Source organism: Odontesthes bonariensis, chromosome 1 (assembly GCF_027942865.1).
Source record: "Odontesthes bonariensis isolate fOdoBon6 chromosome 1, fOdoBon6.hap1, whole genome shotgun sequence".
NCBI lineage: Eukaryota > Metazoa > Chordata > Actinopteri > Atheriniformes > Atherinopsidae > Odontesthes > Odontesthes bonariensis.
In genome coordinates, this window is record NC_134506.1 from 28,346,962 (window position 1) to 28,374,744 (window position 27,783).

The 27,783-nt window shown below is 40.7% G+C and overlaps 3 protein-coding genes across 4 annotated transcripts; 1 reads left to right on the forward strand and 2 right to left on the reverse strand.

The window, feature by feature from the left end:
• Positions 1-1,812: 1,812 nt before the first annotated feature.
• LOC142378469 (interferon regulatory factor 2-like) lies at positions 1,813-9,560 on the reverse strand. Of its 2 annotated transcripts, none has more exons than XM_075463003.1 (7): positions 9,347-9,560; positions 8,993-9,092; positions 4,679-4,855; positions 4,423-4,596; positions 4,273-4,325; positions 3,962-4,046; positions 1,813-2,532 (listed from the first exon to the last, which is right to left on the reverse strand). In XM_075463003.1, exons 1-7 carry the CDS (start codon positions 9,434-9,436, stop codon positions 2,417-2,419), a joined length of 795 nt encoding a protein of 264 aa, XP_075319118.1. In that variant the 5' UTR covers positions 9,437-9,560; the 3' UTR covers positions 1,813-2,416. The 2 variants fall into 2 exon arrangements, with proteins under 2 accessions (XP_075319118.1, XP_075319127.1); XM_075463012.1 differs by lacking the exon at positions 9,347-9,560 and adding an exon at positions 9,236-9,329.
• Positions 9,561-10,755: 1,195 nt separating this feature from the next.
• On the reverse strand, positions 10,756-23,799 carry LOC142378461 (uncharacterized). Its single transcript, XM_075462989.1, has 11 exons — positions 23,701-23,799; positions 16,795-16,939; positions 16,608-16,685; positions 16,372-16,495; positions 16,114-16,265; positions 15,894-16,036; positions 15,631-15,793; positions 13,320-13,413; positions 13,111-13,180; positions 12,490-12,563; positions 10,756-12,403 (listed from the first exon to the last, which is right to left on the reverse strand). The coding sequence occupies exons 3-11, from the start codon at positions 16,660-16,662 to the stop codon at positions 11,422-11,424; spliced, it is 1,857 nt and encodes a 618-aa protein (XP_075319104.1). The 5' UTR covers positions 16,663-16,685; positions 16,795-16,939; positions 23,701-23,799; the 3' UTR covers positions 10,756-11,421.
• ddias (DNA damage-induced apoptosis suppressor) lies at positions 23,381-27,100 on the forward strand. The gene is made up of 5 exons (XM_075462977.1): positions 23,381-23,837; positions 23,935-24,096; positions 24,332-24,440; positions 24,783-25,096; positions 25,260-27,100. The coding sequence occupies exons 1-5, from the start codon at positions 23,716-23,718 to the stop codon at positions 26,794-26,796; spliced, it is 2,244 nt and encodes a 747-aa protein (XP_075319092.1). The 5' UTR covers positions 23,381-23,715; the 3' UTR covers positions 26,797-27,100.
• The last annotated feature ends 683 nt before the right edge of the window (positions 27,101-27,783 follow it).

A 27,783-nucleotide genomic window follows, 5' to 3' on the forward strand; every position in this document is an offset into this window, starting at 1 on the left:
CTCATGGCGCATATATGTGGCACACTTCTCTCTGTACATGCAGCTCTGTTTGATGCTCCACAGCAACAACTGTGTTTCCACGGGGGGGGCAAAGGTGTCTGTGTGCCTGTGCATATGATTGTTATGAGTTCCCTATAGTGACCACATGAAGACGAGCATTCAAAACTGTTCACAATTAATCAAATCACTGTGGTCAGAATAAAGCTTCACACATTTCCCCCCGATGAGAACATTAATGTCTCGAGGAGCTCACACACAAGGAAGCAGAGGGTATACACCCTTAATGAAATTAATCATCATTCTCAGAAATATAGTGGAGTAGCTGTAACAAACAACAAGAAATAGAAATATTCAAGTGTGGGACAATCATTGAAATATGAACTGGAGCACCGTACTTGGACTTTAAAGTGAATGTACATCCTGCCTTTCACCATTTTCATATAACAGTGACTGTTGGTAAGCTTGATCTAAGCTTAATTGTGTTGCTGTCAAGTTATGTTTATTAGACATACGATCATGCATTAACAGGAGAAGCAGAAGAAATGATCTTGTAGGGGACTATGGGTGAAGGCAATCTTATTGAGAAATTTGCGAAGAGCAAAGCTAAGTAAGTAAGTATGCCCTTTATTATCCCACAGTGGGGAAATTCATGCGTCGCAGCAGCAACATACACACATACATACAGCTTGTGCAAAAAGTAGACATACATACAGACACAGGATCAGGAAGTTAAAACTATATAAGGGAGATAATAAAATAGGGATGTTATATAAAAATAGAGATATTCCTGTCTAAATAAATGCATTAGTAAAAGGGCTTAAAATTTTTTTTAAAATTTAAAAACCCAGAGGTAGTGCAGTGTTAGCAGCATCATACAAATAAGAAAAAGACTAAAATAGTAATAAATAAATTAAATTAAGAAGAGGGGGTCACAGTAACAGCTTAGCATTGTCATCATCATCATCATCACCACCATCATCATTATCACCATCATGGCTACCGCCGGGACTTGTTGTTGCTGTTATACAGTCTAACTGCAGAGGGAAGAAAGGACCTGCGGTACCTCTCTGTCTTGCAGTTAGGGTGGAGGAGTCTGCTGCTCAGTGGGCTCAGCAGGGCTGCCACTGTTCCATGCAGGGGGTGGTTGATGTTACCCAGGATTAATGACAGTTTTGTCATAATCCTCCTGTCTCCCACCACCTCCACAGGGTCAAGGCTGCAGCCCAGAACAGAGCCAGCTTTCTTTACCAGTTTGTTGAGTTTCTTTCCCTCAGCTGCTGTTATGCTGCTGCCCCAGCACACCACACCATACATAACAACAGAGGAGACCACAGAGTCGTAGAAGGTCTTCAGTAGGGTTTGAAAAGAGTAGAAAAGTTTCTGGAGAGGAGTCATGCCTTTGGGCACTGCAGTGGTACTTTGTTCAGCTGAGGGAGGGGGAAGAAAAGGATAAAAACATTGGGCATGAGGAGGGCATTCTGGAAATTTGGGCAAATCTTGCGTCTTGTGCTGCAGAGAAGAGATGAGAAAGCAATGGGTTCAAGAGATTGGCCTCAGGCAGGGGGTAAACAGGTGGCATAACCGGAAGAACTTGAGGCTCCTGTGGGGGGCGGGTGAACCTGAGGGTTCTGTGAAAGCTGTGAGCTTTCCTTTCGTGATGTTTCAAACTCCTCACTTCTGGGCCTGTGCCAGTTTTAATTGTGAGGGACTCATAAAGAATGTCCGGAGATAGATTTGGTAACATAAGTAACGTGAATGGAAAAAAAGACAAAACTGGAATATTCTAATTATTAGTTTATTTTCATTTCCATCATATATACAAATATAAAGAAAGATATTCTAAATCAAATATATTTTAAAGTGTTAGGTAGGTAGGTAGTACAAAATCACACACAAAAAACTAAATTGCAGTTTGTCATCTAAAAAACTTAAAGCTTAATTCGAGGCACAAAGGTGAAGGAATCACACACAGATGTTTATACTGTTTTACAGCTTGAAAAAACTTACAAACTGTTACGTATCCTGCCTCTCTGTTCCACACTTTATTCAAAATTAGCTTAACATTCAGAAAAGGTCAAAGAACAAGAGCATGTGAAATGAGATCTTTTAACACTGTGAGCTGGGGTGTGAGCTTGGTGTCATTTTAGTGGTTGATGCACTGAACCACCGTGAACACGAGTGATGACGACAGTGGCAAAGCTTGGCTTGGAACAAGATCTTCGCCCCAGCATGCTCAGCACAGAGGCTGACTGACTGACAGGGCAATAATCTGTGTCTCCCTCTGACTATCTCTTGTTTCTGCCTTCCAGTGGTCAGCTCAGCAGAAAGACAAGTGAGGCAGCAGAGGGCTTGCAAGAAAGCTTCATAGAAAACCAGCCTTGAATCAAATAAGGGGTAAACATAAAATGGGGTACAGCTAAATCAGTGTTTGCTGATGTGTGGTCCAGTCAGAGTGTTCCTTGATGTAGTTATGACCAAATATGTCACTGTGGTTGTCAGCGTGGAGCAGGTATGGGTTTTCATCCCCAGCATCTGAAGAGGACAAAACAACATTTAAACCACCGTGGAAGTCAGAATTAGATGGGAGCATAGCAGTCCCTCAAGCACAAGTGTCTAGATTAGGCTTGTTCAACGGCCTAAAAAAGCTATCCATCCATCCATTTTCTACAACGTCTTAATCCAGTTCAGGGTCGCGGTGGGTGGGGCTGGAGTCTATCTGAGCTGCCATCGAAACATGCGGTTTACCCTGGAAGGGTTGCCAGTCCGTCACTGGGCCAACACGTAGACAGACAGACAGAAGGTTTGCAAACAACTAATTCCCACTCAGTTTAGAGTTTACGGTCAGTTTAGAATAACCAATTAACCTAATATGAATGTTTTTTGGACGATGGGAGGAGGCCGGACCTAGAGAGAAGCCACACATACACAGAGAGAACACAGAAAGTCCCCGAACCACAAACCCTGTTGCTATGACTGCTGTACATACGAAAGTGTGTCATTCATGAACTTTCACGTAATATTTTGCAGCTCTAAAACTGATTCAACTCAATTCAATTCTATTAGAATCTGGAGTTGAAATTCCTAAATATTACCAAATTGAAGAGAAACATGAAATGAAACATACATTATAGTACATATGTATTCCACCTATTTATCTGCTCACTAAAGATCACCTTAAGAATGCTGTTTTTCACCTCTAAAAGTCAGGACATGAATTGGTTTTCATTGTAATGTCATTTTTTTTTCCCAACTCACGTCAGAACAAAAGGAATCAATGTGGACAAAACTACTTAGTTTGCGTGCGTGTGTGTGTTTACACAAAAATCTACACTGCTCTCACTCACATGCTTTTGGTATTAGTTTGACATGAAATGGCAGCCCATTAAGACGATGTGTCAATTCGTAGTCACTTAAAGTACTGTTGTCACTCTGTTTTATTAAAATGCTAATAAAGCTGTCTTTCTTTATCCTGACATAAAAATCACAGCGTCTGCTGTGCAAAACACATCATTTCATGAAAGATTTTGTGGTTTTGTTGACTGCTGCCTTGATGTCTCTATGGAGGTATTGTTATGTCTCTATAGAAACTCATCATCCGTGTCCAAATAAAAACAATTCAGTCAGCTATTACAAATGAAAACAAAGAAAATAAAACACAGCAAATCCATACATAAAAATGAAGCACATGTACCACTATCTTATTTAATTTAACCTATATTTCCTTTTTAGGATTTCTTTTTTTAGACATACACAGACACATTATGTGTGTGTGTGTGTGTAGTCAAACTATTAGTTTAGTAGTAGTGTCTTTGTATTTGCCCTGTCATGGACTTGAAGTTGCATATAAAGTCACCCAATCTGTGACCCAATCTGTGTCAGCCAGTTGATTTTTAAGTTGTTAGAAACGGACACAGTCAGTGGCAGTCCTGACACACAAAGAACCAAAAAAGGAAAGTCTTACATTGCCACTGGTCCCACACAGATTTCCAACCTCTTTGTTCTCCTGTCTGGTTCCAGAGGTCAGTGCTGCCTAAATGGTCCATCAGCTACAGGGGACAAAACCGTGAGTCGGCCATTGAGAAAACAACAACAACAACACCTGCAGAATCCTAAAGAGAAAATCTCCAAGCAATATGACTGCGATCTCTGATCAGGTAAACGGAATGTGGTGCAAATTCACAACTGCTGCCTTTCCATCTTGTTTATAGGGTTCGATCACTTTGGTCAGTAAATTAGATCAATTGCATTTAGTCAGGAAGTTAAAGGAAGTACCTTGAAGACAGCATCACTCTGTTCCTGGTCCTCTGGTTTGGATTCCCACATCCCTGCACAACAAGAATAACTGTTATCCGTCTGTAACTGGACAATCTTTTGTCCCCACCATCCAGAAGAGCAACAAAGTTTAACTGCAACACGTCTCACCGTGTCCTTGAATGCTGTTAAAGGTGTTCTGTGCACTAGTCTCCACCTTCTGTGGCGTGTCTGAAATGGTCCTCGTTGTTGCAGGTTGCCAGGTGTGCATGGTGAATGTATCATCACGTGTGCATTCTTCTAAACTGGTCGGTCTTTCTCTGGGTTTGTTTAGGAACTGCAGCCCTGATGGAGCAAAGAGCATGTGAGGTGTGTTGGAGAAGTCGTTTCCACCTGAAAGCGGGATTACATCCAAAGTGTTTCTTACCTCTGCGCCTGCGTCTTTGAGAGCTGGGCAGCATCCTGTAGACTCTGTAGGCATTGCTGCCTCTCTTCCTGCTGTGCTCCCTCAGCTCACAGACATCAGGCAGAGAATTCAAGGCACAGCGGAAATTCGCTTTCCATGTTTTGGGATCTGGTTCGTCTTTTCCTGGACGATATCGCCCTGAAGTCAACAAACATAGGGACAAATCTTACTTTGTGAGGTTTCTCGGATCTGCAAACACAAGACTGTCTTAGAATAGATTTTTAAAGGGAAAGTAAGTTTAATACCAAAATCAAATACACATATTTTTCTTGAGCCTATAGTACCATTGAGTTCCTGAGATTGTTTTGGTATGAGTTGTCAAGTTGTGGAGGTATGGCTGCAGAGGTGAGTGAAATTTTCAGTTTCAGAAGTCATGACATGGAGATGGTTTTCTCTCTTTCTGACCAAAATCATCAAATGTAAAGTCTCACTCAGAATGTGTCAAAGCCACATTGGTTCACATCTCAATACGTTACTGTCTTACAAAAATTAACATTACTACACTCCCTAAAAAAATGGTTTCATACCTGTCTTTTAAAATGGTAGAATGCCCACATTTTCCATCACACAAAACAATCACGTTTGCTTTAAAATGCTAAAAATGAGCCTAGTGTATTTTCAAGACTCCAAAACATTGCATGCCAACATTATTCCTTTGAAAACTGCAACAGGTGCTCAGTTTGTGACATGCAAAAGTTTTAAATGACATGTAACTGTCACAAATGCGATCACGGGACATCTACATGTTCAAAAACAAAGACTTTCAGTTGCAAATGGTTAGGATCAGGGATAAAGCAAAAATAAGAATAATGCACACATGCATTAAGCTTAGATATCAATAATGATTGTATGTTAATAGCTTTGCAACATGTCACCTGAACAGTGCCCTAAACAAAACAACGTGCAATGTATAACGTAATTATCTCACAATTTATTTGCCTTTTTTGTGACACTGCTATGTTTTAGACGTCTAGACCTGTTTCACATCAAATGTCACTGAGTATAAGAGCTGTTAGTTGTATGAAATGTATCAAGGGTTAGTTGTATAACGATATATATATAATTTTAGATATAAGCCCAGTGTATCTCCACAAGATAACAATACTGGACTACAAGATGTTCAATGAAAGCAACATTTTTCAACCACTTTTTTTTTTATATCGAACCAGAGCAAATAGATGAAGAACAGTGGAAAATGGATAGAGCAGGAGCTGAGTTGAGACATTAGAAAAGCCATTATATCTGAGCAGAATAAACAATTAGTGATTCGATAACGCAGGCTAATATTACAGCTCAGCCTAAGAGGGTGTCATGTTTATGACCAGTCATGCTGTGATGAGCAAGAGTCTCCTGTCAAGCTGAGGAATGGTCCTAAACAACCCTCATTCCGGGAGAAGGTTTCTGAGGTTGGGAGGTACCTTTTGAGGGTCCTTTTCTGCAGACCCCAGGAAGTGTGGGCTAAAAATTGGTCAGTGGGTGAAATTTCGGCCCCCAAGAGGCCCCAGGTTGGAAATAAGCGTTTTTGAGACTAACCTCAACCTTTTGGGTGGGGTTTTAAATGCTTAACATTTCTGATTGGTCGAGTGCTCCCAGCGTTTTATTTCTACCTTTCTGTCTCAGTAATCTCAGGTTTAATATCCACAACAGCTCATAAAATCTGCCAATGTTAAGTTGTACAAAAACAAAAAGTTTTTGCTATTTGCAAGCACAATATTCAAACTCAGACGTTCATTTTGGGAACTTGAGAATGCATGATGAGACAGAACTATATCAATCTATAGAGATCTATATCAATAACAGATTTTAAGTGAACTGAGCTGACGAGCAATTCTTTTTCGTTCTGTTATGGACTGAGAAATAGACCCAGCACACAACGCATGCGGCAGATGACAAATGGAAAAACCAAGCACGCCACAGAAATATGTAACTTGGGCAGATTTTGTGTTTGTATACCTGGACTTCCTGGTTTTACTATAGGCTCAGCGTAGCAGCAGACTTCAATCAAAGCGCAACACATCCAGAGCTAACATCATCTTTTAGTTCCTAGAAAAACAGCCCTCGATCATCCTCGAAGCAGGCATTAGGCAAATACATCACCTTAAGATGAGTCAAGGAGAAAAAAAAGCCTGATCTGCAAATGTGGCATCTCCGTATGGGTATCTTCTGGTGAAGAGAATAACTCTCTATGGTGTGAACTTTGGCTTCGTAACTTTGTAAGAAGTTAAGGCAAACTGCGACAAGCTTTGCCTCTGTAAGGAATACTAAAGGCAAATTGCGACACGTCATATTTCTGTTCGGAACTCGTCTGCAATTTCAAGCGGCAAGAGAATTTCCATGTGTTTCAAATGAATACTTTTTTCTGAACAAACACAAATAGTACCATAACACAGCCTCGTCATGAAGACATACACCCGCACCTTTAACAAAATCAAATTTGGAAGGACTAGAACCTTTTCTGCTGTGGTTTTTCAATAAAATCATGGCCTGTCGTATCCAATGTGGTGTCCATTTGTGTTGGAAAATACTCAGATCCTCAACAGAAGTGTATATTTTCCCCTTTAGATGTTTAACTTCACCACGGTGTGCTGCTACCTGAAAATATTGAATATCATCAGCTGGCAGACCATCCATCATGAAACCTTTCTGCCAAGAGAGTGCATCCAGTGTGTTGAGTCCTTTCTCATATTTAGCATTGCTGTAAGATTTGACTCAGCTAGTCCTGAGACAATAATTACAAACTTTAGTAATAAAATCACATCAGTGGAGCTTTAAGATCCACTATGGATCATTTACATCAGGCAAGGGCCAACAAGAAAAAAAAGGCGGAGAGGGAGCAGCAGCTCTACTTGACACATCCTGCAACTTTGGGTTTTCTCTCCAGTGGAAGAGCTGATAATGTTTTCTATGTCCTATTGTAATAGAGCAGTTTATTTGTAGAACCTGCCCCTTTGAAAGTTGCCAAATCTGTTTTTGTAGACCTTATGGGGAGCGTTAATGTTGTACTTTGACAGCAATACGATCACCCTGCACTCAGCAAGTGAACTGGAGCTTTCCCATGATGTGATGCAGCCCTGCAGTCACAAACCATGACTTTCCCAAGGAAAAGGGGACAGAAAGGCATACTGGGTTTTAGATTGAATATGCGTGCACGTACATGTGTGTATCATCATACACACATGCTTGTGCACAAGCATTACATCACATATTCCCGAGGGCCCTCGAAACAGCAGAAATCAGTTACTCGGTATCTTGTGAAACATATTCATAATATTTTGTGGACTATAGAAATGTAGCTAACCTGAAAAAGAATGTAAGTCACTCATTTGTTTGGATAATACAGCAGGTTAGCACTGTTAGATACTTTGGCTGATGCTTTTTGTTTTAATGTTTTGATTTCAATGAAAGATCGTTACTTTGCCAGATGAATCAAACGTATTACCTGTTTAGAGTTTGGCACTGAGTTTCCATCAATTAACTGGCAAAGAGTTTAATGGTAGGAATGTGGTAGATCTGGAATGACTGAACTAAAACCACTTAGCTGGAAGCACGTATGAAAAGGCAGTTAGCAGGCAAAGCTCATCAGCAAAACAGACACAGTAGAACTTATATGACTTTCATGAACTTTACATTTGTGCCCGGAAGTGTAAATTTCCACACTTTACCGAAGCTTAACTTTTGATTTAATTTATTTTTAATGAAGTAATACAGTTAAAGCAGGCTTTTTTTTTTTTTTTTTATCTTTGAAGATAATTTGGTCATTTTAACCTCCTTTGAGAGACCTCTGATCAAATGTACAGGGACAATGTGAAAACATACTGCAATGTAACAGGACATCGTGTAAAAGTGAGAAACTTTCATTCATTACTGACACTCAACGGATAATAAAAACACATTTGCTCACTTGTGCTCACTTACAATTAAAAAAACTTAGTGGTAGTAGACAGCACAGCTTTAACACGACTCAAATCAGTTCAATGCACATCTCTGAGCAATGATTAAGCATCATTGTTATGTCGGAAATATTATTTCTATATATTATTGGAATTACATGCTGTAAAATTAGATTGTGCTGCTCACGTTTAGGGTTCTTTTATCCCATGTTGTTTTCCATCAAAGCATCCCCACGCAGTCCTAAATGCATTGCTACTGTCACATATTGTAGGATGAGATTGATGGAATAAGTGCAATCATTGTAACAGGTGGAAAAAAATCATCTGAATGGACAAGAGGACCCACCGGATGGAATAGAGCACAAAGTTTGCACATGGCTCTTACCAGTATGCATAGCCCAACTCCGGAAGAGTGTAGCATCCCGGTCAATACTCCAGCCATGACGAGCGGCATGTTTCCACGGGATTTGGAAGATGCGGGCTGACTGTCAAATGAAACAAGATAAAATCAAATCAAATCAAATCAAATCTATTTATATAGCACATTTCATGTACAAACAATTCAAAGTGCTTTACGTAAAATAAAAGCATTGCAGCAGGGTGTGGAAGAAAATTTAGTTTGTCTTACTTTCATTCTTTTCCTCTTTTTTTCAATTTCAGCGGTTTCATTCACAAGACACAACATGAATTCAGGTGTGTAAGTGTTAGTGGGGATAAGGGTAAGTCGGAGAGGGTCTACCTGGTCCAGCCAGCTGACCCCTGGATACCTCCCAGACTGAATCTGCTCCTCCAGCCATGGCCTCAGCCTCAGTCGGCCCGGTTGCTGCATGCTGCAGTCTGAGCTTCAGGTGTGCAGAAAGGTGCTCCGTATGGAAGTGTCACCGTACACACAGAAAAAAATCTTATGAGCTCAGATTAAATCAGAAGTTACACCTGGACACCCTTCTCACTCAACGTCATTCTTCCAATGAAAGAGCCGGTAGTTAAAACAAACCTGCTCCTCCTCCTGGAACCTTTTTCAAAGCTCCTCCTGTTACAGGGAATTCTGTGTTGTTGTCTTCATGGCTGAGGCTCATGAAGTGGTTGTATTAGGGACCATGGGGATGAATATCTGAATGTATGGATCTTGATGATACTGTTTGCATTTCCACATGCTGATTATTGGAAATAATAATAATAATAATAATAATAATACTACTAATAATAATGATGATGTGAAGTCACCACTTTAACTATGTCTTATAAAATTTATTTTAAAATTACATTTTATAAAGAGACCCAGCGCCAGAATAGTTTGGTCATGTGGTGCGTGGTGCGCCCATTAGCAGAACACATGGAAGTAGAATGAACTGATATGTGATCTGTGTGACATATGACACTGCTCAACGTGCTGCGACATCACTTTCTCTGAATAAAGGCAAGAATACTCTCAAACGTGTGGCTCCTGTTAGCATTGTTCACATCAGTATCTTTAGAGAAGTTTGTTTCATCAAAGCATTGCATTCTTTAGAACAGTATTTGTACATAACTCACCAATTATGTAATCACACCAATCTGTCTTCTTCATTTTAGTGAAACAAGGGCAATTTTCTGGACTAATTCATCGTTTTGGTAAAACTAACGAAATACTATATAGTTTCTAATGGGTACTTTTTGCATAGGTAGTTATAAAATCTTTACATATCACACCATTTTCCAAAATGTGAGTTTTTCTATTACAAAAGTCATTACTCATATATATATATATATATATGTATATATATATATATATATATATATATATATATAAATATAAAACATTTATACTGTGCTAGTTTACACAGTTGAAAAACTACCCAAATTATTTCCTGTCCTCATCCAGATTCAATCTTAAACATTTTTTGTTTTCCAGTGCATTCAAAGCAAATGGAAATTGTGTAATACAAAGGAAGACAGGGGTAGTCGGTGGCGTAGTGGGTACAGCAGGCGCCTCTTGTACAGAGGCTACAGTGCTCGCTGCAGCTGGCCCGGTTTGAGTCCCACATCGGACAGTCCTTTGCTGCATGTCTTCCCCCTCTCTCTGCTTCCTGTCTCTCTCCAACTTTCCTGTCCATTAAAGGCATAAAAAAAAACCCAAAAATATAAAGGAAGACAACACAAACACACCTCAGTGATGTGATCATTTATTTCTATTTGAACCATTTTCTTGAAATGAAACATATCTTGATGGCAGACCTTTTATTTTTTTCCATGGCAACATTATTTTTCAGTCTTATAATCCAAGAGGCTTTACTTCTCTAACTGTGGTATGTGAAATGTGCTGGGTGAGGGTGACGCACACTTCTGTGGAAATGCTTCAGAGAACAGCAATGAGGAAGTAATTTCACAACTGCAAACAGTATAGGATAAACAGTACCAGCTCTACAAAAAATAGCTGATAGTTACGTCTTGTTTTAGCAGCAGAAGTCACTGAGTTCAGACATTTTTCTGGCCTTTTATAAATAAGCACAAATACCTTTTAGTGGATCTGTTCTTCTTATGTGGGCTTCTTGGTTTGACTTTTGTTTTTCACTTATTTTATACACCTCAAACTTAAACATACAGTTCTAATAAGCAGTACAGAATTCAATACGGCATACATATATATACAACCAAAATCTGTTGCAATAGCCATTTAAAACAAAAAAAAAAAGCTAGCAGATAATGCCATATGTTGCTAATAATAGATAGGCAAAACATCAAGCATGGATACAAACTTTCCCTTGGGGTGACATTGTTTTTCTGCAGTTCAAAACTTCAAGGATGAACCCTGAAACCACAGTACGGATCAGTAAACTACACCCTATGATAACTGCTGTCTGTGACGATTGGCATAGAGTTGTCTGCAGATATCAAGGTCGGAAAAGGTGTTTGGAGCCCAAGCTGACTGGCGCCCCGCTGGGCATCGTTGCAGAAACCTTGAAAAAAAGGTTTTAAGGAGCCTTGAGGGAACTTGTTGAATGATTCCTCCTGATACTTCTCCAAGTCTTTCTTTTGATCACAACTTCTCTCCTCTGAACGCAAGACATCTGGGGGTGCCATAAAACTTTCAATCGGCCGGTAGTCGTCCTCCACCACAAGGACGCCGTGCGACTCCGATGGCACACAGCCGTAGAAAGGATTTTCACTTTCGCCAGTCAGCTTTGTCGAACCACTGAGCAGCTGATCGGAGCGCTCACACCCCATTGGAGCCTCCACTCTGGACTCGAGTTCAGATGAGGCGGATTTAACGTTCCAACTGGAAAAGGAGGACGAGCTGGTTTCTTCGGAGTATGAAAATCCCTGAGGATCAGCGCCGCACTGTTGATATGATAAGTCTATCGGCATGACAGTTGAAAGATCTTGTTGTTCGGGAAACAGACAAGCTGGTACTTGTTGCTCAGGAACTCTCACAGCGTCGCCCCCGCTGGGATGGTATATAAGGTCACAAGGCATTGGAGTCTGCATTGGAATCTCAGAGATGCCCACCACCATCTGATCAATCGAGTTAGGAATAAGCAGGGAATAGCTCCAATTGACTGAGCAATTTGATCCAGAACTCATTTGATCAGTCCTCACAAAACTTCTGTTGAAGGGACTGGAGATAGCTGCAAGTTTGGCGGCTTGCAGAAATTCTGGGCTTATGCTGGGTAAGGCTTTGGAAGGATTGTCCAAAAAGGTAGCTAAAGTGTTGGGAGGCTGTATGTCAGCATAACTAAGTTGCGAGGAGCCCATGCTGATTCCACTGCTGTGCTGAAGGCTCCCACTGCCTTCACTGTCCGTCCATGAGGATTTCAAGCTGAATACAGAGAAATGGTTACTTACACCAATATAATCACAAGCAATACATGAAATATGCTGTTACGGCACCAATGCAGGACTAACGTGTGTCTACTGTCATATGGGATGAGGGGCTGGATGAAGACAGCGGAGGGTGTGGATTTCTCAGGCACCAACATCTGGGAAAAAGAATTGGATTGGAAAAGATAAACTGTAATGTCCCCAGGGGGCAATTTGGATTGAAACAGCAGTCAGCGTAAAAAACACACGCCATCTGATCTTATACACGAGTCCAATGCTGTCGGCGTTCGTGCCAAACATTTCCTGAGAGATGAAGAATTTTACATAGCCTGTTTTTTTTTTGTCACATCCAACAGATCGCAACATAAGTTCAAGATTGATAAAATGGAAAGATATAAATGATCTGAAACTATTCTATGTGTTTAAAGAAAAAACATCTTTAAACTGACCCTGCCATGTTTCAGTATGTACATGGAGAGTTTTGAATCTATGAAATTATGAAACCCCAGCTAACATGATAAAAGCAAGTGCAGCCTAGCAAATGCATACACGTCATACACATACAAGTCATAACTTCGTGATGATTTTAAGCTTCAATGAGCACCAGTTGTGTTTCAACAAAAATGGTTTTCCAGTGAAACCCACGTAGATACAACATAGATGTTTCTATAAAGCATGCAACATCACATCTACAAGGTGTCTTACCTCTTCCTTGAGACTATGCACTTTGAGAACACTTGGATTTGAATCGTTGTCCTTACACTTTTTTTGAAGCCTAAAATCAAATGCACAAATATGTCAGCACAATTGCCCAACGCACAGGGGTTGCAGCATTGAAAAGACAGCCCCATGATGCCCGCAGCGCACGGACAGAGACTTGAGGCAAAGACTTTTTTTTCATCTGTAAGACTCACCTCACATAGACGCCGTATATGGCAGCGCTGATGATGACTGAAGCAAAACTGAGGACAAACCCGACAGCCAAGACCAGGGAGTTGACGGAGGGAGCTGTGGAGTATCGTGTAAGAAGTCAGTTAAAGAATCACTTTCTATCCAGATAACACACGTTAGCGTGCATGCACATCTGCAAACAAGCTCGTCTCGGTTTCTGCTCATCTTTTGTAAGAACTGTATATCCCGTCAGCACCTCTTACATAAAAGGCGTCAAGATAATTTTTTTTTTTGAGTAACCAAATCTCATCACAGTTATTTTTACATTAACTGTGACCAAGCCCACAAATATGTACATTTTTTTGACTTGTGGTGACAGAGAAAGTAAACCTGTTTGTTGAGGTTAGAGATGTTAAGGGAAAGTCTATGGGGAAGCATTTCATAAACATCTAACACCACCTATTGAAGTACCCAGTATGTAGTTATGTACTTAGTCTACTTGAAATTCCTTGCACAATAACAGTTTACATTCTATTCATGTTCATGCTGCTACTCTGCACTTTGCCATACCAATTGCACATGTTTTGCTGTCTGTTGAACTCAATATTGTTTGCACTCTAGTAACATACTCAACTGACCTTTTTCTGTACACTGGACAGTCTGAAAATGATGCTCACTGTTGTCTACTTGCTGTGTTGACTGTTGTTTTGTTGTGTTGTTACTGATATTTATCTGCACTTTATGTCATATACTAGTTTATGTGTACATTTTTATCTTCAGTGTAAATTTTAGTTTATGTCTTAGTTACGTGTCAATTTTAGCTTTCTGCACATTTGGAGTCTGGGGAAGATTGACAAAGTTTACTATGACTATGACTATGATTTTGCACTATTTTCATATCCATCTCATCTTCATTACTCTCTGATTTCTGTGCATTTTTCACATATATGCATTTGTCACGCTGAGGCGTTAAGTAGCTTTCTTTAAAATTGACTGCAAACATTATCTTTTGTTTATTCACTTCCAACTCCTGGACAGAGTTGACATAGCGCAGTTTCCTATGAAAAGCTCGGACCAGTTTTTCCTCCCATGCAAAGTCATATAATCAATGAAGATACTGTCATTTTAGGACACGCTGCAACTGGAAGACCGTGTAATTTAATCAACTTTAAAAAGTAGAGAACAGACAAATTCTGAGTCCAATAAAGAAAGTAAAAGTCCAAAACACAAAGAGTGGCTTTGAATCATGGAAATGCAGCCTCCGTACGGTTTCTTTCTCAAATTTGGATGCCAAGGTTTTCAAACCCACAACCTCAGAACCCAAAGGATCCACTTCAAATGACACTGAAGCCTTCTGTTAATGCCCCAGTGTGACACAACATTTGGTGGGTGCATCTAATATCATAGTAATATCAATGTATTTCAAGGTTTGGTAATTATGAATGCACATGTCTTCAACTGTAACAACGATCGATGTCAGACAAAACCATACACAACAGTTGCAGAATTAAAAAGACAGCCCCATGATGCACACAGCGCACTGATGGAGACGCGAGGCAAAGACGTTTTCGTCTGCAGGACTTACTTTACACAGCAGCCATGTATTGCAGTGCGGTTTTCAGAGGAATATGTTTTATTGTTCGTTAAGCCACTTAATTAAATAAAAAATCATGTAAAAAGAAATTAAATTAAACAAAGAAAAAAAATGTATTTACCCCACGCTGTGCTGAAGAATAAAGGTGGTCATACCAAATACTGACTTTCAGGCTCATTAGAATTGAATGTACAAACTCTGTTTTTGCCTGAATTCACTACGACTGTGGCGGCTGTACAGTGTTGAGTTAAAGGACCTCATCTTGGTTCGGGTGAGAGGTAAGGTGGTAATACTCTGAATGAGTCCAATGGTATCATAATATCATGTGTTGTTGTTTTACGCAAGATTTTTTTTTTTTTAATTAAAAAAATAAATAAATAAAAAAAAAAATAAAAAATCAGGCTATCTAGACTACAGTATAAATAAATAACCATTTCACTTTTTTAGTTTGAGGGTTTGGAGGCTTCTGGATTTCACAAGGCCCATAATACCCTTTTGCACAGTCTTTTTGTGTGTGTGTGTGTGTGTGTGTGTGTGTGTGTGACTCCATCTTCTTCTCCTCCTGAAAGATTTAGCCATTCTCCACTTTTCTCTTATTATTACGTTGTGCATACCTGAGCTCCAACATATCTTTTTCTATGAATATTCTCTTTTTCTTTTTGAGAGTTTTTGACGTGACATGAGATGAAGCATGCACTATAATAACAGGGGGAAAAAAGAGGCCACAAGTCAGCACTTACAGGTTTTGAATTCCCACTCTTCGCTGCTGTCGCTGTACTTGAAATTCACCCTCGAGACGCTCCTTACTCTGACCATGTATGTGGTACTTGGCTCCAAGTGTTGACCACTTATTTCAAAGTATTGCAGTCCGTCAACTATAGCTGGTGTGACAGGTTTCCACACCTGGTAAGGAGAAATTTGCATTATGAAAAGCAGGAGATGTTGGTCAACCTCTCGGAAAACTAGGACCGTGTTATAAATATGTCTGTGACGCTGCTCCTACCATCTCCTCCTTTTTCTTTTTTTCATAATGAGTCACTTCAGCAGTCAACGGAATACTAGAAAGTTCATACTTGGTTTTCCACCTGACTCCGAAATTCCCATTCGATTCATTGACTGAGACGATTGTTGGAGTTTTGGGCTTAACTGTGTGGAGACGGAAGAAAGAGAAGTGAGGTGACTGTTTTAAAATCTGCAGGGGACTGTAAGATAAGTCAACATACAGCTTCCGACGACTTCAATGGTTTTCGACTGCGCGGCCTCCCTTCCTTTCCAGACGGTTGCATTCTGACTCTCCCCAAAGACGAGCACAGTTTGCACGGAGCAGCAACACTGTTGGGTGGTGCACTGATGATGGAAAGTGCATCTCTTCGTCCTGCTCGATACAAGACAGACAACATTGCATTGTGTATCTTTCAGCTTCTCAATGCGAATCCGGTTCTTTTGGAAACAAGGAAAAGGGCTAAATAAAAACAACTCACTTAGACTCGTAGCTATCGACTAGAGTCAAGCGGTATTCAGAGCAGTTCTGAGCCGCCAGCTGGCAAAACATAGTCTCATAGTCGTTGGTACAGTCAAAATGTAGGTCCGTTTCACTATCAACTCCTATCGGGAAACATACATGAAACAAAAAAAGGGATGGGTCTAAAGTATGATTATTTTTACAGATAGGATTATTTCATAAACAAGCAATCCAAAGACTGTCCGTTGTACATACCACCGATGGATTGTGCGGTCATAAAATGTAGGAAAAGAAACGTAAGAAAAGCCATTGTGGCCACCGACTCGAGCCTGCCTGGAAGTAAACACACAGAGAATAACTTTTTTTTCTCGCTCTCTATAACGCCACAATATTTTATTAATCAAGTAGTTACTGTTCCCAACGAGTAAAATAAATGAATTACCTATAACTCCGCAGTGACCCGACAGATCCTGATCGTTTCCTTCAGAAACAACAATCCGACTTAGCTGTCGGGCATGTCTGGGAAGCAGGAACTTGTTCGTTACCTTCTTATCGAGTCTCACGCTCCTCCTGATGTTGCTGGCAGGCTGTTACAGGAAAATGTTGCACCATGATTATGTGGTGACTCCCAGCAATCCCCTCCCACAAAGTGCAGACAATGAGGATATTGTCAGCGTACGCACGTAGGCAAACGCAGTTTTTTTTTTTTTTTTTTTAATAAAATGAAAATACCCCCCCTTTGATTGCTGAAACTTTTTTTTTCGTCTGTATTTTTACTTCAAAACTTTTTGTGAAAAATGGTTGATATATCACGTGTGTCATGCTGCAGTTTTTTCTACTTGACTCCCTGCAACAGGAGCTCTTGTGTCCCTAATAAGAACAATAAGAAATAACAATATTAATGATTATGATATTAACACAAAACACGGACTATTTGTGATTTTTCCACATTCAGTTTCTCTCAGTCTTTATTTACATAGCACTTTTTCAAGCAGAATGCAATTCAATAGTGCTTCACAAAGCTAAAAAAAAAAAAAAAACACAAGCAAAGGAAATGAACAAAATACAAATAAATAAAAGAGAACGAACGCCCAGATGAAAAACACTTTACAGGATAGAACAGTGAGATCACGGCAATAAAACAGTTGCAGGATAATTATGAGAAACCTTGGAGCGAGAGAGCCCAAAAGCAGACAGGAGCTAGGCAGATATTATAGAATTATAATAATAAAAATATCAGAAGGAGTGAGTTATCGTTCAAAGAGGCCAAACAGAAATCCCAAAAAGACAAGTCCAATCAGATTACAAACCAGGAGGGCGTTGCATGGAGGGGAAGAAACACAGACAAAACTCTGGGGAGGAAGAAATAAAAAGCAGGAGAATATATACAGAGGGGCATTACAGACTGTAGGCGAGGCAATGGCCAAAGGACAGAACAGGATTACCAAAAATAACCAGTAACCAAAGCACAAAAACCCCAAGGATTATGACAAATATGTTAAGAACACGAGAAAAGCCATTTATCTTCCTCTGAGTATGAGAAAAATCGTGATTGATAGCAAAAAAATAAAAAAATCCTTAAATCATCATGAAACCATTCATTATCCATTTACTGGCAGGGGCCTGAGACAGTTGTGTTTCTAAATGAAATTCAAAACTAGACTCTAATGAACACAATGTTTAACATTTTCAAAACAGCATTTTTTCATCCTGACAGTGTTCGTGTCAAAAGTCTGTCCATCTTCCTTTTTTTGTCAGATTTTATCTGACAGGACATGAACAAAGCTGTTGTGTAACATCCTCTAAATGGGACATACAGTATAACACTGAGCACCTATACTCATCCCTGAGACACAAACTGCGTGACCTTTGCTTATTTATTCATTACAGTTATTATACAATTATTTCAGTCACAGAGAGAGATCTAAAGCTCATCCCATGGTGGTCTCACGTTCACCTCCATATTTCTGTTCATTCCTCAGCTCCACAGAAGACTGTTTCTGAGGCTAAAAAGTGTGTGACTGACAGCAAGTCTTAAACAGCAAATGCTTCATGTCAGGACGGCTGCAGGAAGTTTCCAATACAGATCAGACCCATTAAAAGTATTTTTTTCCCCCGCCGAAGAGACCACACAGGATGGGATGTGGGAAAGCGCTCGATGACAGCACATCTGCATTTCCATGTCTGTAGTCAACAAGTTGGTATGCATTAGGATTCACCACAGTGATTTAGTGAGCAGTGAGAGTTAGTGTTTGTTTCAAATCCAACACAAATGAGCCGTTGCCTTTGTTTTTGAAGTTCATAAGAACAGATCGTGTTAAATTACACAAGAACAGTCCACACTGTCATGCTTTTCATTTGCAGAAGTGGTTCAGTTCATGAAAGATATCGCCTGTAAATAAGGTGATTGGAGGATGTGCAGTGTATATTAGAGAAGGAACTCAGTGGAAAAAGGTGAATGTGATATTAGAGCTTGAGTGTGTGGTGATTCAAGGTAAACACAAGAAACTTGTGCTAAAGGAAAAGAGAAAAGGACCAGACTCAGTGAATAATTCCCTATACTCCCTGTATAGATCAGTGAGCAATGCAGACCAACATGTCATTGGGGTCATCAGGTGGGAACCTCCTTTCATCAGTGTTTCGTCTAGTTGGGCCCACGACACCTCCAGGAGGCTAGACAGTGACCACTGGCGTCCCAGAGTCACCCCCCTAATGCCAGCCAAAACTGCTCCTCACACAACAACCATCTTATACAGCCACAAGCTACCTCAGCCTCTCACCAACTGCACACCAGTCACAGCGGGGTGGGGATGCAAACCCTGGTTCGGGTAGGGGGAGAAATAAAAGAGGTAAATATAAGTAAGAATGGGATTCAAACCCTGGTTCGGGTAGGGGTAATGAAAATGTAGAGGGTGCCAGAGGTGGAGGCAGGACAAAACACACTAGCAGATTCAGCAGACAAACTCACCTGAACAGTCTTATAATCACTAAAAATGCCAGCAAAATCAAAGCCATACAACTCACTCAAAGCCAACTCACCCAAAATGGCCGCCTGGTTTCAAAAGGCTCACATGGGCCACACCCTCCACTTAAATATCTTGAACTTCTTCTTTGGTTTTCCAAAAGTCTGTTTACCCTAAGCGCTGCCCCTACTGGGCCCCCAGCTGCTATTGCTTCTTCTAATCCAAATCCACTGACTGGACTTTACTGCCTCATTCGATACTTCCTTCACTATTTTTCTCACACTCTGTCCACTTACACCCAGCTCCCTCAACAATGAGACAACAGACTTTGCAACAAATCCTCTACATCCTACTTCCACTGGACAGATTCTACCTTTAGAATAGAAATGTCGAGTACAATTACAATTGTTCTTAATGAGACATTTTAAAGTTAAATTATGTAAGGGATCGAGTGAGAACCCCAGTGGTGTGGGTGGGATATTCTAATGCTTATATTTCCTTGTGAGCGAGTAAAAGAAATGATGAGATTGGCTTTTTTTGGATACATACTCACTGTTGGTGTTAAATGCTGGAAGTAGGACAAGAGTGCAGATCATCAGCGATAGCCAGTGATGTAACGATTTAGCCCTCCATTAACATTAAGATTGCGTTGAACATTATATAATCGGCAGTGACCATTTTCCAATGTTAAGTAAATTTCCAAGTTTTATTGGTAGACGATAAAAGATATGCGAGACAATTTAATTTTGGTGAGGCAAATTGGAATAAATTCCGAGAATATCTTTCATACATAGCTGGGTGGAGTGGTTAGTGAGGGCAGGATAGAGGATTGTATTTCTGTTCCGTATCAAGAAAGGCAACAGAACAGACAATTCCAGCAGATGGGAACAGGAAAGGGGAGAAACTAGTATCACGGTGGAACAAGGCTTTTGATGCTTAAAACAGACTGTATGGACACCTTAAAAGAAGTCCAACTGAGAGTCATGTCACTGAATGTAACAGATTACAAGCACAAAGTTTAAAAAAAAAAAGAAGAAGAAAGGAACAACAATTAAGCAGGTTTGGAAAGTGAAATACATAACCGGTTGAGCATCACAGCTTGGGATCTATAGGTGTATCTTTTACAGTTTTGGTAGACAAGAATGAAGAAACTGTGAGTAATGATGTTTTAAACATATTGATGATATTTGTATTGGAGGAAATGTTAGCTTTGATGAATACAGAATGGGAACAGAGGAGACTTTCATTTGAGTGGAAAGATGCAGAAGTGTCCTGGAACTGAAGTCTGGTAAAGAAGTGAGTGGTCCTGGGTGGTATTTACCAGTTACCTCTCTATCAAAGTAATTGATAGAGAGGTAACTGATTAGCTTATTAAGAGGTTTGAGCAACCGTGGATTCAGTGGGGGCATTGGACAGAGAAATCAAAGCCAAGAGTTAGTGGTTCTAGATTTAAAGAGCTTATGATATGTTGGACAGGTAATCAAGTTATGTAATGCAGGAATTTGAGACAGGGTGAAGTTTTTCTGACACTGTAGTGTGGTAGCCCACAGGGTAGTATCAGTCCTGTGCAGTTTAATATAAAGATAGATTTTATGTTTGATGTTTTAGGAGAAGGTTTAGGAAAACCTGTTTGCATAGTGTTGGATCTCCAGTGTGCTTTCGATGGGATGCAGGCTTGAGCTGAAAAGTGCAGTCTCAGGTTACCAGTGACGACAAAATGTATCCATTTTGCTCAAGATCAATAATGTAGTGACGCATCTTTGACTCTAGGAAGTAGCACTGCTTACGCCACCGGAGAGGAAAGAAGAAGAAGAATGTAAGAGTATATAAATGAGTGTATATGAGTAAGGTATATGTAAATGTGTAGGCATGTGTAGATATATAGGAATATATGTGTATGTGTATGTATGTGTGTGTGTATGGGTGTATATATGTATATATATATATATACATATACATATATGTATATAGACGTAATTGTCATGTGATCCACACTCCTTACCAGTTGGTGGCAGTACGCAACATGGGTTTTAAGGGTAGAGTGTTCAACTGGATCAGGGAGTTCTTAACAGGGAGAACAATTAAGGTCAAGATAAATGGAGTTACAAGCCAGAGATATGCAACTGAAAATGGTATTCCTCAAGGAAGCATAGTCAGCCCTATGTTGTTCTCTATAATGATTAATGGGATCTTTAGTAAAGTTGAGAATCATGTGGAGGTTGCCTTATATGCTGATGATGGTGCCCTTTGGAAAAGGGGGAGAAATGTTGAGTTTGTCAGCAGGAAAATTCAACAAGCTGTTACTGCAGTGGACAATTGGGCCACTAGATGGGGCTTCAGAATATCTATACAAAAAAACAAAATAATGGTCTTTTCAAAAAAGAAGGTCGCAGAGGACACAAAAGTCACAATATGTGGCCTAGAGGTTGAAAGAGTGGAGTCTTTTAAGTACTTGGGAATGTGGCTAGACCAAAAACTAACATGGAAACTGCACATAAAAAGTATGGTTGAGAGATGCAAAAAAGTCCTTAATGTGATGCGATGCCTACGTGGAATAGAGTAGGGAGCTAGCAGACATGCACTGAGAACAATATACACAGGTTTAATAAGGTCAGTACTTGATTACGGGAGCTTCATTTATGGCTCAGCAGCCAAAACATTGCTGGGGAAACTAGATGTAGTCCAGAACCAAGCATTAAGGTTATGCTGTGGGGTTATGTAAACCACTCCAGTGGCAGTCATACAGGTTGAGAAGGAGGACATGCCTCTTCACCTTAGAAGGGATCAGCTAGCAGCTGTATATTGGGCAAATCTGAAAGGCCATAGTGTTGACCACATGAGTCAGTGTGTCTTACAACCGTGTCAAGATTGAATGCAGAATTTAGGAGTTATGGGTGGACAATTGGTGACAGAGTGAGAGACATGAATGTTAATAACCTGAAAATAAGTCCTACAGTGTTCATTCCGACTACTCCGCCATGGATTATAGAAGGGGTGCCTACTGATCTTCAGCTGTTAGAGAAAAAGAAGGACAATGAGCTTGATAAATACATGGTGCAGGGGTACATAAATGGAAAGTATGGAGAAGAAGTTAAAATATTCACAGATGCCTCCAAGCAAGATGACAGTAGAGTTGGGGTAGCATTTGTTATCCCCGAACTCAGTGTTGAAATGGGCAGGAGAATCACTGACGACCTAGCAGTCTACACAGCTGAACTTATAGCCGTGTGGCTAGCATTGCAGTGGGTGGAGGAGAATAGGCCAGAGAGGGCAGACTCCAGCTCATCGCTGATTAGTATAAAAACCGGGCAGTCTAACGCTAGACAAGATGTTGTGTCAGATATAGCACAACTCTCCAACGTACTGCAAATATCAGGTGTCAAACTCTCATTTGTTTGGGTGCCTGCTCACAAAGGGGTGGCAGGCAATGAGCTAGCGGACAGCTGTGCCAAGAAGGCTGCGGGTAACACCAATGTAGAGTTGGAGGTGGACTACAGCAAATCGGAAATAAAAATATTGTAAAACGCAAAACAAGAGAGCGATGGCAATTCCTGTGGGACAGTGCAGAAACAGGAAGACATTTGCATGGAACCCAAGGCAACAAAGATAGATGTAGATCATCCAACAGGAGTAAGGGAGAGGAAAATGTGCTATCAAGGATGAGATTTGGGCACAGTAGGCTTAACAATACTTTGGCAATAATTAAAAAACATGAAGATGGTAAATGTGAATTTTGTGATAGCCCAGAATCCATAGAACATGTGATATGTCACTGTCCTAAGTACCAGAAAGAAGGGACAAGTTAGGACTAAATCTAAAATAAATTTTACAGAAAAGTTCTGGCCACATATGCTTCAACTATGTGTTTAAGTTTCTGAGGGATACAGACCTTATTCATATGGTCTAGTCTCATTCTCTTTTCTTTTCCTTCCTTTTTTTTATTTTTATTTTATTTATTTATTTTATCCCCCCAGTCTAGTAGGCTCTAGTAGGCTCTCTTGCATCCCCACCCCAGTCCAGCAGGTGGCGGTAATGCGCCTTTTCCGTTAAGCTGCAATTACCCAAGAAGAAGAAGAAGTTGGTGGCGGTAATGCTTCCATGTTTGCCAAACGCCATAAAAAATACGAAAAAAAGAGAGAAAGAAGAAGAATAAACAGCACTTTCCCTGACAAAAAGTAAAAAAGTAGCATGTTGGCATTGAACTAAGTCAAATTGGAAAATCAAATTATTATTTTTTTAAATGTATTTGTTTGTTTTGTAACAGCTCTTGCTGTTGAAGTTTCTTTGGTTACATTTACGTAACAATAGTACCCGTGCATTCATGCATGGGTTTCGGTTAGCTGGAGGTTATAGCCTGTTAGCTGCAGTTTCTGCCTCAGGTTTACCTCCCGGTTCACTAGATGTCTGCCAGGCGATCTCTGGTGGACTGCGCTGTGTTGTCTCTGCAAGATGCCCGTGTGTTTTATCCGTGCTGTAAAGGCTGTTTCTCAAGGATCGACGCGGAGGAGCGGGACGCGACGAGGTGAAAACCCAACAAACCCACCAAACGACTTGTTTGTTTCAGTTGTGGTTGGGTGGCAGTGGTGACTTTTATGTGTGTGCTGTGTGTCCCGTCTCAGATACAGGTGCTCCAGGTGCGGTTACAGGTGTCTGAGGGACCAGGTTGCTTATAGATACCGCCTCTCGCTGAGGGTGACCCGGGACAGCCGCATATTTGGTGTAACAGTGTTTGGAAACAGTTTGAACCCATTTTTCGGTGCTCACGCAAGTGAATTGCAGAGGTAAGTCCAACAACAGTGTACATCCCTTCTTCATGGATTGAGATGAACCTTAGAGCTTGTTCTTTTAATAGCTATTAGAATAGCCGTTCCCTAGTAAACAGTAAAGGACAACAAAAGCAGAAAGAGGTTGACAAATTATGCTTATAGAGCATCCTGTGAAACACCACATCACTTCACAGCTCCTTAACTGTCTCCTCTCTCACTGTGCTTTGGATATTTGCCTGTAATTTTGTAGGTTTGTGGAAAACTCCGATGGACCCGTCGAAACATCAACAAGATTCAGATTGTTGGCGAAGTCCGTAGAGGACTGTTTCATTGGTAGACATTTCATCTTTGGCATTAAGGTAGGGAACTTCTTATTGGATGTTAAATATCTCGGGACATGGGGTAGGATTGGGTCTTAACGTCACAGCTTTAAGTCACTTTATGGCTCTGTTGGGAACAGTGTAACCGACAGAAACCTGCTAAATCTGCTGTGTTGATCTACCAAGTGGTTATTAGCTTTTGCCATTGATATTGATGCTCAAGTCCCCAAATGTGCAATTTTTCGATGAAGAAATGGCGTTTAATATCATAAAAAAAAGAACACTTGACGAACATATTGAGTTGTCGACAATGTCTTGGGGTAAAATTTGTCTTCGGGATGTTTGATGTTAACCCACCCTTTTCTAATCTGTGTCCTTTAGTTGAGCAGAACAGAAACTGGACCTTGGTTGGAAGGACCTGCTTCAGATGGCTCCGGCAGCAGAGAAACAGCCCAGTTAGTTGCCAGTCAAATGATTCTTCCCATCGCTACGGGCCTGGCTGGCTGCACAGTGCTCAGTTATTATCAGAGTCTTCTACAGAAAGTTTCAGAAGATCAAACTGGTTCTGCCGATCCAAGCAAAGCCTCCAGATTTCCAGCACCAACCCTGCTGCTAATTCCAGATAATTCTCCAGCCAGCGGCTATAGTAATTCCACACCGTATGCCTCTGGTCTTATTTCTCAATTACTCCTAAGGTAATGAAATTAGATGTTTTTTTTTTTTTTTTTTACTGTCAGATCATTTTCTTTCAGCTAGTTCCCGTTACGAAAGTTAGCGGCCAACCAATCGCACGTTACTTGTAGGTGAATGGTGGACTGTTGTGATATTACTCAACTTTTGCTTTTATTTCCATCCCAGATCAGAAGACCAAGACTGCACCCTCACTCCCACCCCTCCATGGCAACAATCGCTCGGGCTGGTGACTTCATCAGCAGAACAGGAGGAAGGCTGCAGTCCTCAAGATAGTGGAGATGAGAACAGCAACGAGACAAACGACACAACACCACATCCTGCAGTGAGAGGCTGCCCGGAGAGAACTCCACTTCTCCCTTTGGAGCGCAGCTTCTATAATAGCCCATCATTTCCTGCATATCCAATCTCATCTATTGGCAAAGTTGTCAGAAATAGCCTCGGTGAAAACACTTGGTGTAGTCCTTCCCAGTCTGGCCCCAGACGTTTCAGCCTCACACTGAAAGAGTTTTCTACCACACGGCACAGCGGGGCTATGTCGTCGCGCTCATCGGCTTGGGAAGATTTTCCTTTCTCCGAGAGTCTTGCAGAATTTTTATGTGAAGAAAATGATGTTGCCGGTGAAACGGTACCAAATCTGAGTGTGCACTGTTGTAAACAAACAGGAAAATCCGACCTGGAGATCCCCAAATCAGCAGGTGATTCGGCCTCTGCCGGTCAGAGGAATCTGCAGATAACGGCGAGCAATTCACCCATATCTGAGGCTGTCAGGAATACATCTGCACCAGACAGAGGTGATGGAGGCGGTGGACATGATTTATCTGATCCAGTATGTAAAAATCCTGTTGAACGCATAGATAGGTATGAAGCCAGCAATATTTATTCTATTAAGTGTGATCAGGAGGGGGACGAGGCTCGTCTTTCTTTTGAAAAAGAAGAGCAGCTGGAAGAGGACAGTTACAACTGTTCTGCTGACTTATTCAGCAGCTCACTCCTGATCAGTATGGACACAGAAGCACTTGGCAAAGAAGCTGAAATCGTGAGGACAGCCGCAGACACCTACTCTTCCAAAACTGACTGGCTGTGCCCCATAAATGAAAACGCTAACAGCACACAGTTAACGCCACACAGACGGCTGCAAAAAAGGATCCCACAAGATAAAAAAGATTTGGACTTTGTCCCACCTTCTCAGTCCACCCCTGTTGTGAAAGTTCATGTTGGGACACAGTCGCATGCCAAATGCAGCAGGACATCGTGCAGATGCAGCCACAGACTTTATGAAGAAAGAGGGTTCAGGAAACCACACAAGCACCTAAAGCTGCAGAGAAGAACTTTAAACTTGGAGTCGGTAAGAAACTTCAGCTGTAAACATGAGTCCAGAGTTAGTGATGCGACTGACCGTGATATTGAGGACGATGAAGGGATCGTTGCCCCGACTCCTGCTGGAAAAAGACAGCAGAGTCATAACAGCAGCAGTGAAATGGGTTCGGGCTGGAAGTGGGGTCAGGAAGATGGAGTTGACTGCAAAAGACCTGTCTTCGGTCAAACTCTGACCTCATCGCTTGGGAGTGTGACACAAACGGGACAACGGCACAAAAGTCGGACAGTATTCGAGGGAAGTCTTGATGTATCTAATGATTACATCCTAAATGATGACAACCAGACATTTGATTGGTCTAGAGATCTGTTCTCTGACTCGATTTGATTGGATCTGTTGCACGCTGAGTTCAGGGTTCTATTTATTTAATGTTGGTGACCCGAGTTATGCTCAAGCTTTTGGAATAGTGGCGTATTAACATCCACCACTACAGATAGGAGAGGCTGCCTCACACCCTTCTTTGCACTCATCTGACACTAATAAAGCACAAGTCTGTCTTTCTCATTCACACGATGTGTCTATTTTTTGTGATCAACTTCAACCTGTGAGAGCTCTGTGGGCGAGAATCTTGCAGAAAGACTTTAAATACTTGTGAAAACAGCTGCTAAGGTAGAACAGATGCTTGTTAATGACAAAGGTTTTTAAATTAAACTCTCAACACTGAATGTTTGGATGTCTGAATACTTGCAGAGACGTACTTTGAAAGACTTTTCCTGCACACAGCACCCTGCTTTAAAGAGTCAATATTTTTTTCTTTAAACTCGTCCTGTTCATTTGCACTGAAACTTTTTAACTTCGACGTAACTTTTTTTCAATCAAAATATTGTCGAGAGCCAAAGAGGACTGTCTCCACGTTGGGGTGAATCCAAAGTAGAAAGGTCTACGCTTATACGACAAAGCTGATGGCCTCAGTGACTTCCTGAACCGTGGCAGGAAAAATCTGTACGCTGATTGTAACCTCATATAGGTCATATTATAGCATAGGAAAAATATTAATTTAGAAAAAAACTGCGTTTAGATGGATGGATTTAAAAAGTAAAAAATAAATGCCATTTATTCACTACGAAAAACTTACAGTAAAATTTTAATCTAATTGAGAATGCACCCGTTTGGATAAAGGTCATGGAATGGAAAAAAAAAAGCCTCATGGTTTTAGAAGGGGAACAAGAATTTTCCACACATCATTCTGAGGCCATTAGGCACTTTCTCTCATGCTGATGAGTTCGCTCAAATTCAGTCTGCAAAAATTCTATGATGAGATGTATATCAAGCTGCAAATCTGCAATGTTTTCTTTTCCCGATGGTAATTCTTGG